Genomic DNA, 17,369 nt, shown 5'->3' with positions numbered 1-17,369 from the left:
TGCAGACCCTGCCTTACCCAGAGCCTACCAAGAGTGTAGCTCAGCAGCCAAGCTGCTAACACATCGAGTAGTCGCATGGCCCCTCACGCATACTACAGATGTACCCACGAGTTTTACATAAATGACCGCTTTTAAATACTAAAGAAAACAATGGCTTCTCCATGCCACATCCCGGGAAGCACACCGCAGGCCCACAACCGCCTCCCGGGCGCCCTGCAGCTCTGCCTCACCCTCCAGAACGTGCACGCTACCATCTCCGCAGTAACGCCACTGTCGCATCCCTGCCACGGGCCTAGACACACGTTTTATTTCCCCTTCGGGTTCGCCTCCACGCCCACCTTCACCCTCCTGCCGGTAACCCGGGGGTGGCCCAGCACACCGCGAACCGCGCCGCGCCACGCGGAGGAAGGCTGAGCCTCGCCGGCCACCGTCGAACGCAGCGGCCGGCGCCTGCGCAGAGGCCGGGGCCGGCGCGGGGCGGCGCTGCCCGGTAATGGCGCACCGCGCGGGAGGGCGGGTGCTGTGTCTGCTGCGGGGCCGCCTGCGCCTCCCCGGCCCGGCGGCCGGTGGCTGCGCGGGCCGCGGGCAGGCCCGCCTTGGCTCCTCGGGCGCCGCGGTGCAGAGGGCGCCGCGGGCAGCCGTCGCCGAGGAGGCCGGTGAAGGTAGGGCTTGTCGGGCCGCCCCGCGTTCTCCTCGGGGCCTGGCTGCCGTGCGGGCCCGCGGCAGCACGGCCGGTTCTCCCGGGGGCGATGAGGTCAGGGAAGGGCGTGAGGAGCGGAGGGGCCGCTTGTCGTGTTTGCGGGGGGCGGTTCGGCGCCGGCAGAAGCGCCTGGGCGTTACCGGCGTCCCGGGCGTGAGGAGCAGCTCGGGGAGCTGCTGCCGGCGGGGGTCTCGGCGGCAGCGAGGGCGGCCCGTGCTTTCCCGGCCGTAGCGCCAGGGTGCAGTTCAGGAGGCCGGAATCCTAGGACTCTCTAGGACTTGGCTTATTAAATGTGGATACCGGCTAGAGGTAAATGAAGTGATGGTGATTATCCTGAGAGACGCCCACTCCCCCTTAAAAAGAGACAGGAAGAGTTTGGTTGGCGCTGTGTCTCCAGTACAAACCAAAAAGAAGCGAGGACTGTCCGTCGCTGATGTGCTGTTGATACGGGGATAGGTATAGGAGTAGGTGTGCTGTGAAACTTACGCTTCATGCGTTTGTGAGCCTGAGGCCTGGCCTTATGTTCATGCTTCAGGGCTTGAAAAAAAAAATTAGGTCGTTGTTAAAGAGAGATCAGGCTGTACTATCACTGTTTCACACAACCACATCTTTTGCTGGTAATATCCTTGTACTAACATATATGCAGAAAGTTGGATTAAGGAACAATTCCAGATTTCAGTTAATCGTTCTTGTTTTGGTGTATAAATTTGATCATTGGTCGCACCTGGTTTGCCGCGTGACCGTGTGAATGCTTGCAGAGGGTAGCACCAGAATATTTACAAGCACCACGTGGAGGTTGGAGCTGTTTCTTCCAGCAACAGTGCTGTATACCTTTTAAAGAGTATACCTGTTTAAAATAATTGTTAAACTCTAGCACTAACTGGAAATATCGTATGGAACAGGAGAAGAAAGCAGAGTAGGCTGCCTCTCATGCATTTAAAATGCTTACAGCTGCCAGTTGGATGTGATCATCTGTGTCTGTGCTAGGCTCAGACTGTGCAAGTGGCAGCGGAGCCGGGACGAGGTGTCAGCACGTCTTCTGCTCTAGGAACTAAGCATGGTACGGGTAGTAAATCAGGCAAGAATCACGTAGCCACTGAGGCCTAACACAAAGAGCTGTGGGAGTGAGAAGATCTGGGTTCATCTCTTGATTGTGTCACTTGTGCATGGGACTTGTCCTTTCTGCATCTCAGTCATTTGACACTTCTCTGCCCCCACAGGAAATAGGATATTTATCATCTTCATAAAGTGCTTCTTTGGTCTTCTGATGAAAAATCCTATATAAAACTGAGCTATTGAAAGAATTACTTTGGGCGTTTATTATTTACAAGCCTGTATGCAAGCGCAGTAAACTTGTCAAATAAAAGATTTTTTAGAAATAATAATAAATGCTAACAAGTGTCATTAGATGACAGTTAAGATTTTCTTGAGATCACAATATCCCATGGGTTCCTCAAAATCAAAAACGTAGAATGAAGAGCTCTCTGTTGAATCTTTCTGTAGCAGATAGTAGCTGCAGGGAAATAACTGCATGTGCTCCAGCTTTCCAGTCTGAATTATGAGTGGCAGTATTAACAGGGAGCATCTTCACAGGCTCTGGTAATGTCATGTGGTCAATGGATAAGTTTGAAAGTTATGCAGGGAAGTGATTATGATTTCAAATTTGGAACATGGCTTCTTTGCCTTTATGCAATCAAGAAAAAAGTTTCTGTGTTTCTTGATGTTCCAGCATGTCTTATTTCCATGTTAATTCTGTAGGCTGTCAGCAACAATACAGATTGCCAGTAATGTGGGGAGATATGACTGATCCGTGGGTTTGTTGTAGTGGAGTAGATGAAAGTATAGTATTAAACCAAAATTTTGAGTAGGAGTTTACTGTAAAAGAAGGTGATGAGTTGTAAAAATAAGAAAGCGTTGAATTGTTCCAAAGGTGAAAGTGCTGGTTTTGTGGTAGCTGAGAGAGATTATCTTTTCAGTGCAACTTGCCAAAGCTCTAGCTCTGCCTCGTACCCCAGCTGGTATTTCCAGACTCGTCTGTAGAGTCTGACTGTGTGTGCTGCTGAGTTTTTCAACAGTGAACAACAAAGCAAAGATTCCTTGTATCATCAAGCTTCCTCTGGCATCAAGGGAAGTCAGTATTGTTTTCTTCCTACATTTCCTATTCCTTGTTCTTACAAATGGTTGCATTCATGAGAGAAATACAGTGATGTTTTGTCTATCATTCATTCTTGATTGTTTTCTCTTCTGCTGTAACCCTCTTAGAGAGCCTGGTCAAACCTTTCTTCAGTTATTCAATCCATAGGAAGATATTAAGTGTACTAAAATCAGTTTTAAATCTTTGTTTTTATAGAAAGCCTTGATGCTCGTTTCTTCTCACAGATGCTGAAGTCAATACAAGAAAGAAGACATTCACTGAGGTCCAAACAGAACGATTGGAGCAAGCAGAACGGACTGTTTTAATTAAGTGCCCACCAAAACTTAATGAAAAAAAATTATTGCAGTATTTATCCAGTCATGGAAACATTAAGAGTCATTTCTTTTTTGAAAATCGTGTAAGTAATTAACAATGTGAACTAAAATCTAGACTTAGACAAAAGTAAATACCAGCGTTTGATCAAGGCCTCATACATGCAAGTTAAGCAAATTATATATAATTAGTATATTAAATTAGTTTCTAGCTTTGTTAATGTTTGCAAGTTGCTGAGCAACAGATTTATTTTTGTATGTCAGCTAAGCAACACCTGTAAGGGATAGCTTGTGTCCTGTTCTGCACTAAATCTTTGAGATTTTTACATAGCACTATTCTTTGTTCTAACAATAGAGCTAACTCTTTTTTTATGTGTTTCTTGAGCATTTTATGAAGATAAATAGATTTTAGAATTTTCATGTTTAGTGCTTACTGCCGAGAATAGCATATCTTTGACCTCTTGTGAAAAAGTGTCCAGAAAGTGTTGATGTGTAAAACGTGGCGTTCAGCTTCAGGACTGTCATATTAAACTGTCTCAAAACTCCCAGGAATGTCTGAATAATATCAGTACAATCAATTCAAGGCTTGTATGCATTTGTCTAACCCTGTTTCCATTCTTAATGTTTAGGGTATCCATGCTTTAATAGAATTTTCGGAAAAGAAAAGTATAGCCTCATTGGAGGATGCTGTTGGAATCCCAAGTGGTGCAGAGCATCATGTTGTCCCGTTTAAATCTAGGCTCTTTACTTTCACACTGAAAAACCCAGTGAGTCAAGCTGCTGAAGAGACACCGGTTCACCTCTCTCCTCAGACTCACATTCCAGTGAAAGACCTTATTCAAAAGCTTTGTCATGCAGACAGTGTAAGTAGAGGTTTCTATAGCTCTCTCAACTAAAAATGAACCATGTCCATTTCAGATTTGTAGGTGGTCACGTGCAACTTATAAAGCAATTTATTTCTATTAAATAAAAAGTAACCTCTGTTAGGATTTGGTGTGACTAGTTCTCCTACATTGAAACAAATAGATGAAATTAGTCAATTTAATTGTCGAAATATTTTTTTCTTTGTGAAATAAACCTGTTAGAAGACTTTTTATTTTTAAATCTCAAATTGAAATGATATTAAGTAGATGAAAAGATATGTTAATAGATAGAAGATGGGTCATAGTATTTTTACAGTGTTTATTTTCTTAACTAGGTAAGCAGTCAAATGTACATTTTACTGAATGAGTATCAGCTTACAGAAGAAAATATCAAGCTCCGATTTCTGGCCTGTTCTCTGGTTCGAGATTTCACACGTGCATATTTTCCAGACAGCACAGTAAAGCCATTTGGCTCTTCAGTCAACACCTTTGGCAAATTGGGATGTGATGTGGACATGTTTCTGGACTTCCATGATGTACGAAAGCATGCTACAAAAATGGTAAGATTATGCTGTGCATCTTCAGTCTGTTGGATTTTTTCAACAGAGCAGGTCACTTACTGTTTCACACACAGAAATTAGTTTATTTATACTTAGGTTTTACATGAGTTCATACTATAGACTGTGAGCAAGTTTATTTGAATGTTTGGATGTGAAGACTTTCAAAAGCTGGATGTGACATGAGAGAGATCTTCCTTGCAGTAGGAAGAAAATTATTTGATGTTTCCATAGACTTTGTACTGTTAGGATGAATTTCACTGTGAAAAAAAACCCTCATCCTCTGAAATTGATTCAGCAATGTCAGTCCTTCCCATCCTGCTGTGGTGTTTTCTTCTCTGGAGCTGCTGGGCTTCATCCACGCTGTTTTAAAGCTTGGCTTTGATCTTTAGGGTCCCCTGTTCTAAAGCATAATAATCTTGTGCATGTGTGTGCATGTGCATTTTGGGAGGGTTGTCAGGTTCTTTTCCCTAGTTTAAAGAGTTGACTTCATACTACAGAAAAGTTACTGAATTATATACTGAGGTGCATATATATACACACACACACAAGAGCGTGTGGAAGTGTAAGACCTGGGATAGTATTGGTGAATACTTGCAGGTGGCACACATTGATATTTGTGTTGTCTGTCCAGAGATAATTACCATGTTAACAGCACCTGATTTTTGTTGTGAAGGGAGTTAGTTGGCTCACTCTTGAAAGGAACCTAAGGATAAGATGGTGTATGCGAACTGTAGATGTTTTGGGGACCAGGACCCAGGATCAAAACAAGAACTGAGCCAGATCAATCATGCCTATAGTTTAAGTTGTCGGACTTTCCATAAGATACTTCATAATTATTTGAATGCCTCATTGATAATACAACAGTAAGCACGAAGACAGTTGGTGGTTACTAAGCAAGTGTAGAGGCTTGAAATTGAAATACACTCACTTAAATTTGCTGAGCAAAGTACAGAATTTGTGTCACTACCTTGAGAAGCTGGAGAGCGACAAGACTGCCAGTAAGCAATATGCAGTCAACAGTACTGCCTTCTTCAATGCACATATTAAATTTCATGTTAATCATATCTTTACCTACCATACTATGGTTCAGAAATCTGCACTATGTAACCAAGTTCCCATGTTTAGTGTTGGTATTTGGGCAGCTTCAAATGATAATGGTTATTTAGAGTAGGTTGTGTCTCAGTCCTTGTGTGTGTAGGCATAAAGAATGCAAAGAGATTAGATAAGGATCTTGTCTCTTGCTGCTGTTTTTGGACTGTGGGCAGTGTAAATATCCTTTCAGATTGAAGAAGGGAATATGAAAGAGATGAAAATCAGGATAGGAAGAAGGGAGAGTTGGATCAGAAATGCCTTGTGAAGTTGAGATTCTTCATGGATTGTGAATAGGTAGTTAAGTAAGTGATTCTGGCGTTTTGAAAACTTTTCTTTTTATTTGTGTGATGACAGATAGTTTGGGAAAAAACAGCTTTGTTTTCCTTAGGGGGGGAAAAAAAAGACAACAGGCTTAAGCTTTTGAAGATTGAAAATTCACTCAGCTTTTCTGTACAATTTGTGTATTGCCATGTATTTTACTTTTAAAGAAATATCCCTTCAAACATATATAGTTTTTAGTATTAATGCAGTGATCAAACACAATGAAAGCAAACATGTCAGCTGAAGAGTAGGACCGTCGTGTGTGTGGGAAGTGTTAAAATCTAGGAACCCTTTACATTTGAACAGTAAAGCTGCCTCTTAAATTTGGAGGGAAAAATCTTTCAAGTATAAAATGTCTATTTTCAAACCATGTATTGTAACTAGCTGTTTTCTTTAGTATTCATCTGTAGAAGTATATGTTCTGTTGTGAACTTTAGAGTTATTCAGTGATGGACGGGGTTACTAGCAGTTTTCGTTACCTGTGGACAGTTGACAGACATCTGAGCGTGGGGATGCTGCAGCAAAAGCCAGCAGGGATACTGTCTGAGCATATGTCTTCATGTTACACGATTGTGCTGTGCTTATGTGGTGGGGTTTTGGTAGCATGGGAGTGGCTGCAGAGAGAGCCCCTGTAAGAAGCTGCAAGAAGCTTCCCCGGCTCCAAAACCGGTCAGACCCACCTCTGGCCAGGTGGGACCCCTATCCCCTCTGGCCACGGCTGAGCCAGTCAGTGCCTCTGCAAATGCCATATTTAAGACGGGGAAAAACGGAGCTCGAACCAGGGCTGAACCTACAGTCATGAGAGCAGGCAGGCGGGTGGCTTGTCCCCCGGCCTCCTGGGCAGGCAGCTGCCCACGCTGGGTCGCTGCTACCAAACTGGAGATGGCCGCAGCGGCGCAGGTTGGAGAGCTCCAAAGTGCCCACTCCCGGGGCACCCGCTGGGCGGAGTTCATCCTGCTGAGGTTTGTCAGGCTGGTCAGGCCCGACAGGGCTGCAGCAGAGAGAGGACTGAGATCTGAAAGAAACAGCTACGCGTATTCCAAGGCCAGTGAAGGTGGAGCAGGAGGAGGTGTGCTGGAGCTGAGATTCCCTTGCAGTGCATGGTGAGACAGCAGCGGCCACCCTGCCAAGGGGGTGGAGATGCATCTGGAGTCCATGGAGGCTCCCGCGCTGGAGCAGGTGCTGTTCCTGAAGAAGCCATGACTCTGTGGGACAGAAGCCCGCGCTGGAGCAATCTGATGGGTAAGGATTGCATCCTGCGGGAAGGACTCACATTGGAGAAGTCTGTGAACTGTCCCATGAGGAGGGGATCCATTGGAGCAGGGGAAAAGAGTGTAAGGAGTCCTCCTTTAAGAAAGTAGCGGCAGAAACAATGTGTGATGAACTGACCCCCCCCCAATTCCCTGACCCCCTGTGCCACAGGGGGAGGAGGTAGAGAGCTGGAAAGAAGGGATGGGTGGGGGTAAGGTGTTTTAAGATCTGGCTTTGTTTGTTCTTGTCCTCTCAAGTAGCTGTTAACAAATTAAATTGTTTTGTCCCCAAGCTGACTCTGTTTTTCCCTGGGGCTATGGTTGGTGGGTGATCCCTCCCTGTCTTATCTTGACCCTCAGGCTTTTTGTTACATTTTTCTCCTCTCCACCCCACAGAGGGGGAGAAGTGAGCAAGGAACCTCATGATGATAGCTTCACTGCCGGCTGGGCTAAACCACAGCAACGATAGGTTAACAGGCTGTGTGGCACACTTACACTCTATGTGGTGCAGTGAGTTTTTTGTCTTGCATGCAAGCACAGTCTTCACATACCAGAGATTATAGTCTTGTTGGTTTTGTTGATGTTTTTGAGCATTAAAACACAGGCCCATGTGCTGTATCAATGTGAAAGTATTTACAAAAAATAAGGTACATTAGAGCATTGTCCTGTAAAGAAGTGCAAAAATTAAAAATCATTAGTGCAACTTTTCTGTTTTGATTCAAGCATAGTCAGAATAGGAGACTAAGCTGCTAGCACCTGGAGAGCTTTGTGCTTTGTAGGTGTGGTGGGTTAATCTTGGCTGGCCTCCAGCTGCTCTCTCATTCCCCCCTCATCAGCAGGATGAGGGGAGAAAATAAGATGAAAAAGCTCATGGGTTCAGGTAAAGACAGGGAGATCGCTTACCAATTACTGTCACGGGAAAAACAGACTCAACTTGGGGAAGACTAATTCAATTTATTGCCAGTTAATAATGGAGTAGGATAGTGAGATATAAAAAAAAAAACCCCACCACAAAAAAACAACAAAAAAACCCCAAAAATTAAAGCCACCTTCCCACCACCTCACCTTCTTCCCAGGCTCAACTTCACTCCCAACGCTTCTACCACCTCCCCTCAGGCAGCGCAGGGGGATGGGGAATGGGAGTTGCAGACAGTTCATAAAGCTTTGTCTCTGCTGCTCCTTCCTCCTCATGCTGCTCCTCTGCTCCAGTGTGGGGTCCTTCCCACAGGCTGCAGCTCTTCAAGAACTGCTCCAACATGGGTCCTTCTCACGGAGTACAGTTCTTCAGGAATGAACTACTGCCGTGTGGGTTCCCCATGGTGTCACAGGTCCTGCCAGAAAACCTGCTCCTCTTCATGGCCTGCATCTCCTGCCAGGAGCCTGCTCCTGCATGGACTCTCCACAGGCTGCAGCTTCCTTCAGGGCATATCCACCTGCTCTGGTGTGGGATCTTCTATACGTTGCAGAGTAGATATCTGCTCCACTGTGGTCCTTCATGGGCAGCATGAGGACACCCTGCATCCCTCTGGTCTTCTAGGGAATGTCTGCTCTCATGCCTGGAGCACCTTCTCCATCTTCACTGACCTTGGTGTCTGCAAAGTTATTTATCTGACATTTTTCTCACTTTCCCAGCTGCTGCGCAACATTTTTTGCCCTTTCCTAAATATGTTATCTCAGAGGTGCTGCCAGCTTCACTGATGGACTCAGCTTTGGCCAGCGGCTGGTCTGTCTTGGAGCCAGCTGGAACTGTTTATGTCCAACATGAGGCGCAGCTTCTGGTGTCTTCTCACAGAAGCCACCCTGCAGCTCCCCTGCTACCAAAACCTTGCCACATAAACCCAATACAGTAGGAAAAGATGATGTTGGACGTATCTCCTGTGACAGGCAACAGGCAATACTTCAGAGGAAGGTAAAAGTCTTGTGTAGTTGGCAGTGTGATTTATAAGGATATTGATACTCTCCCTGGCAAATTGTATTACTAGTATACATAAGTTGACTGTCTTAGTTCGAAGTGAAGACAAGGGGAGGTAGCTTTAGTTATAGATGATATATCAGTGATGAACAGATTTCTGCACTATTGCAGCCTTTCAGGAGGTACCAGCAATGGAGGAGGACCAGGCATTTCAGCACCTCTTCACATTCAATAACATTTTTTGAGTCTTAATGGCAAACCGATTACTAATTGTGAATTAAAAAAGCAGCAAAAGTGGGAGCGTTCTTTACCGAGTGTGGATTATCAATACAGGTTTGACTGCAGATACAGTGTTTTTAACATGTGAGTGGTTTGGGAGATTAGTGTGAATGACTTAAAACAGAGTTCTGTGGTATTTTTAGAGTAACAGTTTTTGTGTTAAAACAGCTATGCTTCTTGCTTAGGCTACTATATCAAATTACCCCAAAGTAATAGTTTACTTTATCTACATTTGCTGTTTTGAGCAACATGACAAGAATAGGGGGAGAACCACAGGGTTGGGCAAATGTATCAGTACTTTGTCTTCCCAGCTGGCATTCAGTGTTCATTCAGCAGGTGTTCATTCAGCTTTTGAGAGATATTGAGCTGCTGTCTAGGAAGGCACATCGTGATTTTTGTCACAAACATAAGGGTCTGAACACCAGCACACCTACATGTCAGCTGAGTCTCTGTCCTTTCTTTCCTGTTACCTACCTCAGTGAAACTTAAAGGCTCCTTTCGCTTTGAGCCAGCCCTGCTGTAGCATGCAGCTACGCAGCCAGATGACATCAGGGACCTCTGTCTTGGTACATTCAAACACACGAACTGGCTGGAGAACTGTTGGCAAGAGGAGAGGATGAACAGTCACCTCAGTGGTTGCCAGAGCAACTCAGAAATTCAGCACCTAAAATGAGTTTAGGAGAAAGGTTACAAACTTCTGAATTGTTTCACCTGTCTGTGAGTGCATGTTTTTTTTTTTCCACTAACCTGGTGACAACAAAAATAACCTCCTCTGTGTGTCAGAGGACTAGTTAGGTCACTGCATAATACTGTTTGTATACTATACAAATAGTTTGTATACTGTACAAACAGTTCACCCGCGACGTGTTCCAAGGGGGAGGATAAGTCAGTGTCAAGTATTAACAAGCAAAATTAGCTGAGGCTTGAAAACAAAGAGAGACTGTGAAGATAACTGAGATTTCATAGGTATGAAGTTATTTTATTGAGGTATAAACTACACATACGACAATTCAGAATACAAAGACCTACAGGAAAATTTGTGTCTGATGATATCAAAATACATCTCCATGTTTTTTTTTATTTGTCAGAAAAACTGTCTGATACAAAGTGAATATTTTAAGTCTTACAGAAATTTACCTCCATTTTGAAGGGTTAAGTAATTTGCAGGCTAAAATTTGTAGGTTTTTTTAAATGAAAAAGACATTTTCTTTACACTGCTACTTGATTCTCTAATAACGCATTGTTCTTTGAGGATTTGAAATGGAATTACTGATAGTTTGAAATTAATGGTGGTTTGGTTGTGGTTTGCCCCTCTTACTTTTTAATTTAATTATTTGCCCCTCTTTTCAGTCAAAGCATATATGCTCTCTCGGGAATTCAAGAATTACTTGGTTTAAGCAACAGTGAGATGTAGTAGTATTATACCCTCATCTGAACAAGTAACTTTACAGTAAGTTGATCACTATTAACCTGGGAAAATTGAATCACTGAAAAAGTGTATAAAAGAGAAGGCAACATATTTTTACCTTTTTAAAGTTCTGTGGGCTTCTTTGAATAATTCCTGTCTTTCAATCTGTCTTTGCACGGACTCTTTTACAAATTGGTTTGATCTTTCAGAAGTATTCTTAAATGCGTCTTTGGTTCCAGAACTAACAGTTTACTTTTAAAATTTTGTGTTAGAAAAAAGGTCCCTTCGAAATGGAATATCAGATGAAAAGATTACCATCTGAAAGATTAGCAACTCAGAAAATTCTTTCTGTGATTGGTGATTGCCTTGATAATTTTGGTCCTGGATGTGTGAGCGTACAGAAGATACTCAATGCTCGCTGCCCGCTGGTGAAATTTTCCCATCAACCAACAGGATTCCAGTGTGATCTGTCAGTGAGCAACAGGTGAGACCTGGTTTTAAAAAGTTTAGGAAGAATACTAATGTACCTATGTTCTGAAAACCTGTAGTGAAAACTGTTTAGTCCACTCCTTCCTGTGTTCCTTACAAATATGAATGTTGGCTCTGAAAGTAAGAAGGATATTTTTGACTTTCAGAGCTTAGGTTTTAATATGCTTCAGATATCTTTCTCCAGCATAGGAAATACTTGCTAGCTGAAGCTGGAGACTTTGAAAACCACTCTATACTATAAGGTTGGCTTATAAGGGATTGAAAGAAGTCAGTGTTCATTAGTCATTACTTCCCTTCATGTGTATGGGTATATGCACAGCCTTCTTTTGATGGCTTTTCAGATTAACAGCTCCATTGTGTTAATTTTTAGCAACAGGGCTTCTAGTTATTTTGGTGTCCTTGTTTTCTTCTTAAGGGTCTGCATACACCTGTTTGCTGGCAAGGTATCTTGAATGCTGAATTAACTCATTGCATCAGAAAACAGTCTAAAGTGTTACTGTCATTTAGGACCTTTCACAGCAGCGCCCGATAGAGGGAGCAGGCCTCTTAGAAATACCTCTCTTTTCATCTATTTTTCCTCTTCCAATTTATTCTCATTTGGTTGATAGTAAAGCATATAATTTATATTTTTGCTGTCGCTTAATTTGTTAAGAATTACCCACCTTGATCCAGTATACATCCGTAGCCCTGGTGTAAGGCTACATAATCAAAAAGAGTTACTAACCCTTTTGATTGTTGTTAGGGAATAGTAAAATATGAGTTGTTATCTTTCAGAATACTTCCAATACGACTTTCAGTGCAGAATTTTGTAATTTGTCTACATCAGATATAATCAGATCCTAGGCTGAATTTTCTGAATTACCGGAAGTTCTCTTTCAGAATATGCAGGAGTTGTTAAGGCAATACTGAGCAAACGTCTTACAAAAAAATTACTTTTGTACATGCAGCTGCAGTGGAAGTTTGTAGTTTGCATGCAGTTCTGTGCAAACTTCCTTGTAATTCTCTGCTGGTGGTTTGGCTGGTTGGGACTCTGTGTTGTCTTGTTATCGTTTGGAGTATTAACAAACCTCCGCGGACACAAGGAAGCACTTCACAGTTGAAGCTTTAGAAGTCCACGTGTGACAAAACTTGGACATGGTAAACTTCCCCAGATAACCGTGGCGAATTTTTAGAAGAATTCAGTGTAAGATTTGGAGTAAAAACTCGTGCAACTGTAGTTCCATAAGCACTTTAGACTAAAATTGACCCCAAAGTAAGTCTTGCTCTCACACCATGTTTCCATTTCTTATTTTCTGCTTTTTCTTGCCCTCACATTTGTACATGACATGGAATGTTTGTAGGACCATATGATGAGGCAGATCAAAACCTGATCCATCTGAAAACTTTCATCCTTCAAGATTAGTTGTTTTTTCAGCAGGACCAAACATTAGTCATTTGAAAATTACTGGATTGACTTGTTTTGCAGATTTCATTGTGTCTCTGCATGTTATGTATTTTTCAGTGCATTATTTTATTACTTTTTAGATTAAAATTGTGAAAGAAGTTCTAGTTGTATTTTATTATATATTAGGGTAGAGATGTTATCCAATGTACCTGAAAGGCAATTTGTGGACATTTCACTCTTGAGTACTTGATCTTGGTGGGTTTTGTTTGTTTGCTTTTCTTTTTTGTTTTGTTTTGTTTTCTCCCACTGTGATATGGAACAAGGAAATGGTGCAAATGCAGTATTATTATTTAGCCATAATTGTATCCTCCTTACTGTGGAAGACCACCAGGTATTTCATCGTGGACAATTTCAGCTATTCTCTTCTACGTTTTTAAATGCATAAAAGTTAAATTTGGTGGTTTGTGGATTTTTTTGTGGATATCCTCTTCCCTTGGAACTGATGCTCTAGGGACGAACAATGAACAAACACTGCATCTGGTGCTTCACAATTCTCTTATTTTTTTATATGTCTTTTACTTTTTGTTTCTTCTTCAGCATTGCTATAAAAAGTTCAGAACTCTTGTATATCTATGGCTGTCTTGATTCCCGTGTAAGAGCACTAGTGTTCACTGTACGGTGTTGGGCCCGTGTTCATGGACTTACAAATAGTGTTCCTGGTAACTGGATTACAAACTTCTCCCTGACCATGATGGTCATGTTTTTTCTTCAAAAGAGATCACCACCTATCATTCCAACACTAGACCAACTTAAAGAACTGGCAGGTAAGGACAGCTGTTCGTGTGTTTGTTGAAGTGACTCTCACATTTGTTTTCTCTGAAGTGATGAATAAACCCCAGCAATTTCTTTATGCTCTTAAATGCTAATGCATATTACGTATGCCTTAAGTTTGAGGGAACACGGAAGTTTTACTTGGATTTTTTTTTGTGAAAATAATGCATTTTTAAAGGCAAAGTAAATAATTTTTCAGTAGAATACTAAATTCTAGAGATAATTAAAAGTCATTTATTTGCTCAGTGCTCCCATGCTGGCTGTTTTTGTTCTATTTTGGTTTTTAAAAGACTTGTAAGGTCTCAAATGTCTCTGCAGTTGTTAAGGATTTTGTGCAGATTGGTACGATGCATATTGTTTTATAGAAACCAAATGCTTAAAAGAAAGGCTATATTTTTCCGTCACAATTTGTAATATTCTTGAGACTGTTCAAGCCACCTGTAAATAATTCGTATATCTTTGCAAACAAGCTGTTCTGGCTATTTCATACATAGCTTTTAGGGTGTATTATTTTCAGTAAATCTAATGAAAGTATAAAGAATGACACCTCAAGTTTTTGATTCCTCACTCATGCCTTCTGCTCATTGACATGCTTCCTTGGAAGCTTTGAGTGGAGAAAAAGGTATGTTTTCAGTTGCTTTAAAATCAGTCTTAGGCATTTCCATCAGAATTCTATAGAATTTTTAAACATAAAACAAAACACCTGTCCTAAAATTTTACAAGAGTATTCCTAGTTCTCTTTATTTTTTTCAGAGAAAGACAATAGACACTTGGGTCTGAGTTTTTTTTGAAACCCTCCTGTAGGTATTAACCTCAGAAATTTGTGCTGTTTAGTATATAATAAAGCTCTCTATGCAGAGGTATCAGGTTTGTTACTTAAAAGAGGTAACTTCAGAGATACAAAGATGTCATATACCTTGTTCCTATAGGCTTTTGAAAACATACCATTTACTTATGCTTCTTTTCCTTTGCCTGCCCATAGACATTTTTTCTTTTAAATCTTTAAACACTTAAGTTGAATCTTAACCTGAAAGTTCGCTTGTGAACTCTCAATTTGATTTACTTAATATGATAGCATTCACTGAATTCAGTCATGTCTATCTGAATTTTATTAAATACGATGGCGTTTTATTGTTTATCACTTCAAAACATGCTTACGATTTTTGTTTCAGATGAAAAAGACAAGCATGTAATTGGAGGATATGATTGCTCATTTGTTAGTGACTTAAGCAAGATTAAACCTACAAAAAATACAGAAACACTTGGTAGGTAAATCGTCAACTTTTTATGTATTTATTAGGTTTTATAAGCATATTTAAAACAAACTTTTGTTTAATGTTACTGGTGACTATTGTTTTTCTTTCCCTTAGATGTATTGTTGGGTGACTTTTTTGAATATTTTGGAAACTTTGATTTCAGAAAGAATTCCATAAATCTTCGAAAGGTAAATGAATTTAATCTCTCATTATGAATTGAATTTCTCTGTCTGTCGTTAGACGAACTACATACGCTAAGCAACGATTTCTGTCGTTTTTAATTGTATATACAAAGTACATTTAAATTGGTTGTATCAGTTACCGTGAAGGAAGAGAGTTTTCCTCTTGGAGCCTAATCACTTACAGCGCTATTAAGAACATTTACGGAGTCGTTACTTGGAGTTGTTGGAAAGCACAAACTCTGATGCTAAGCCTGTATGATTTTTCTTAACAACTCTGTAATAAAAATGGCGGTTTTAAAAAGTAGAAACTATTTTAAATATTTATTTATTTCCCCTCTGTGAGGGGAAAACTTTTGAATTAAATGTCACAAGGTATGTCATAGCAAAAGTCTATGACAAATTCTGTACACCAACAGGCTTTGCATTTAAAGTTGGAAGTCCACACCCAAACAATGTCTGCATTAAAACTTACGACTGAGTAGGTTTTAGTGTGCTGAGTAGCACTTTTGGTGCTTGAGTTTCCTACTGCAGTTTGCATCAGCCTACAGTAAGCGTACTTACAATTCAGTAAGCATGACAGATAACAGGATCATTCTGTGCTTGCCAAGGGGTCTGCACTGTCACTTTGTTGTACTTTATGTGTTGAAGTCATACTGTTTATGGATACGTGTGTGTGCGCATACAGGTATAATAGAAATACGTATAAATGTAACCACCTTAACTTGGACCTGTTCCTGCTGGACTGCTTACAGGATGGGGCGTTTCAGTGCCACGTTGCTGTGTGGACACTTGTTTGTGTTCTGTTTCCTGCTTGGGCGCTATGGATTACTGGCATAAGAGCTCTTTTTGCCGCTGCAGGTTGATCCTAGAAACTGATTCATTAAGCTAGAGAACTTTTGTTTGCCGTTAAACCTTAAAAAAGGCAAGCAAAAACATAACACGTTGGAGCCTGAGCTAGTCAGGAGAAGTGTCTGTGCTGCTGATGTTTTCCTATTTAACTAGTCAGTCCTCTTGGCCTTGGGGCAAGAGTATGTAGAATATACATGGACATTTCCTGGAGTAGCATTAGCTGGTAGGTTCGTGCTAGAGCTTTCCGTGGAAGGCTTGCAGAGGTTCTGTAATACAGAGCAGGTCATCTAAGGGGCACTGATAAGTGCTGAGATGGAAGTGCATTTAAATAGTAAACTACATAGTTGTCAACAACTTGCATTGTACTATACCAAGTGCCCAAAAGTGGACCATGACCTGAATAGTTCTATACTTAAAAGGCTGAACTGGGAGGAATTTCAGCCAAGTGAGTAATCTTGTTTTGTTATACCAGCTCTTCATGAATGCTGTAGGAGGAATGGTGTGAACAGTTTAAGTGCTTGTAGTAGTTTCTCAGACTGGGCTATGCAGGTTAATGTGACACACTCATGCTACCCATACACAAATGGAGATAGGGGTAGAAGATTGCAATGAGTGAGGTCTGAGGTTTGTGGAAAAGCAAATGGGAGAATGGCCAAAAAGACAAGCTAAGCTGTAGTTGTGTGTTCTTTGCCTTGAAGGAAATCCAAGCTGAATGTGGGAAGGAAAACCACCACTGAGGATTCAGAGAACAGGAGTCATACTGTCAAGTTAACAGGAAAATTAACTTGATTAATAATGACATTTTTTTTTCCAAAAAAGTTCTCTACTAGGTCAAAATACTTTTAATGCTCATGTAATAACTCAAGTGATTTGTTATTTGCTCAGCTTGTAATGTATATATGCAACTTTGGCTTTTTCTTTACACTGTCTGCAGGGAAAGGAAGTAAATAAACCTGAGTCGTCTCCTCTTTATATCTGGAATCCCTTTGAACAAGACCTTAATATCAGCAAGAATGTTAATCAGCCACAGCTGGAGAAATTTGTAGCTATGGCCAGAGAAAGTGCCTGGATTTTACAGAAGGAAGATAAAACTCAGCGAATGATCAATAAAGAGCCTTGGGGACTGGCAGCCCTGCTGATACCATTTGGGAAAAGTAATCCCAGCAAGATGAAGAATAGGATGAAAGGAATAGGGAGCGAAACAATCAGAAGCCTCTTGGACTCTTTAAAGTTAAATAATCCAAACAGTCTACAAAAAGCAGTGGGAAAGTGACTTTCAGCACAGAAACACAGTAGCTGGTATTCTGTTTTAGGAATTGAATGTGACACACAGTCCGAAGAACGTTACTTTTAATATTTTTATTATGGTGAAATGTAGAGTCAAATGACCTCTGTTTTCCATTCTGATGCTTTTTGTACAGATCTGCTTTCTTTCTGTACATTTTTCTCCTTCTTACTCCTCACTTTTCCATCTGTTTTATGAATGAAGAGTGTTGAAATGCAAGTTTTACAGATACATTTTGGAAC

General features: G+C 41.3%; 1 protein-coding gene across 1 annotated transcript; it reads left to right on the top strand.

The window, feature by feature from the left end:
- The first annotated feature begins 493 nt into the window (after window positions 1-493).
- Window positions 494-17,147, top strand: MTPAP (mitochondrial poly(A) polymerase). The gene is made up of 9 exons (XM_086614585.1): window positions 494-662; window positions 3,080-3,252; window positions 3,796-4,029; window positions 4,365-4,589; window positions 11,124-11,335; window positions 13,322-13,548; window positions 14,728-14,820; window positions 14,926-14,999; window positions 16,777-17,147. The coding sequence occupies exons 1-9, from the start codon at window positions 494-496 to the stop codon at window positions 17,113-17,115; spliced, it is 1,746 nt and encodes a 581-aa protein (XP_086470711.1). The 3' UTR covers window positions 17,116-17,147.
- Window positions 17,148-17,369: the final 222 nt, after the last annotated feature.

This window comes from Tauraco erythrolophus, chromosome 7 (genome assembly GCF_009769465.1).
Source record: "Tauraco erythrolophus isolate bTauEry1 chromosome 7, bTauEry1.pri, whole genome shotgun sequence".
Taxonomy (NCBI): domain Eukaryota; kingdom Metazoa; phylum Chordata; class Aves; order Musophagiformes; family Musophagidae; genus Tauraco; species Tauraco erythrolophus.
Note: the sequence above shows the minus strand (reverse complement) of the source record. Positions and strands in the feature narration are given on the sequence as shown.

Coding starts and splice junctions, on each gene's coding strand:
- MTPAP (XM_086614585.1), top strand. CDS start 494: ATGGCGCACCGCGCGGGAGGGCGGGTGCTGTGTCTGCTGCGGGGCCGC. Junction 3,253..3,795: donor ATTTCTTTTTTGAAAATCGT/GTAAGTAATTAA, acceptor CTTAATGTTTAG/GGTATCCATGCTTTAATAGA. Junction 13,549..14,727: donor CCAACTTAAAGAACTGGCAG/GTAAGGACAGCT, acceptor TTTTTGTTTCAG/ATGAAAAAGACAAGCATGTA.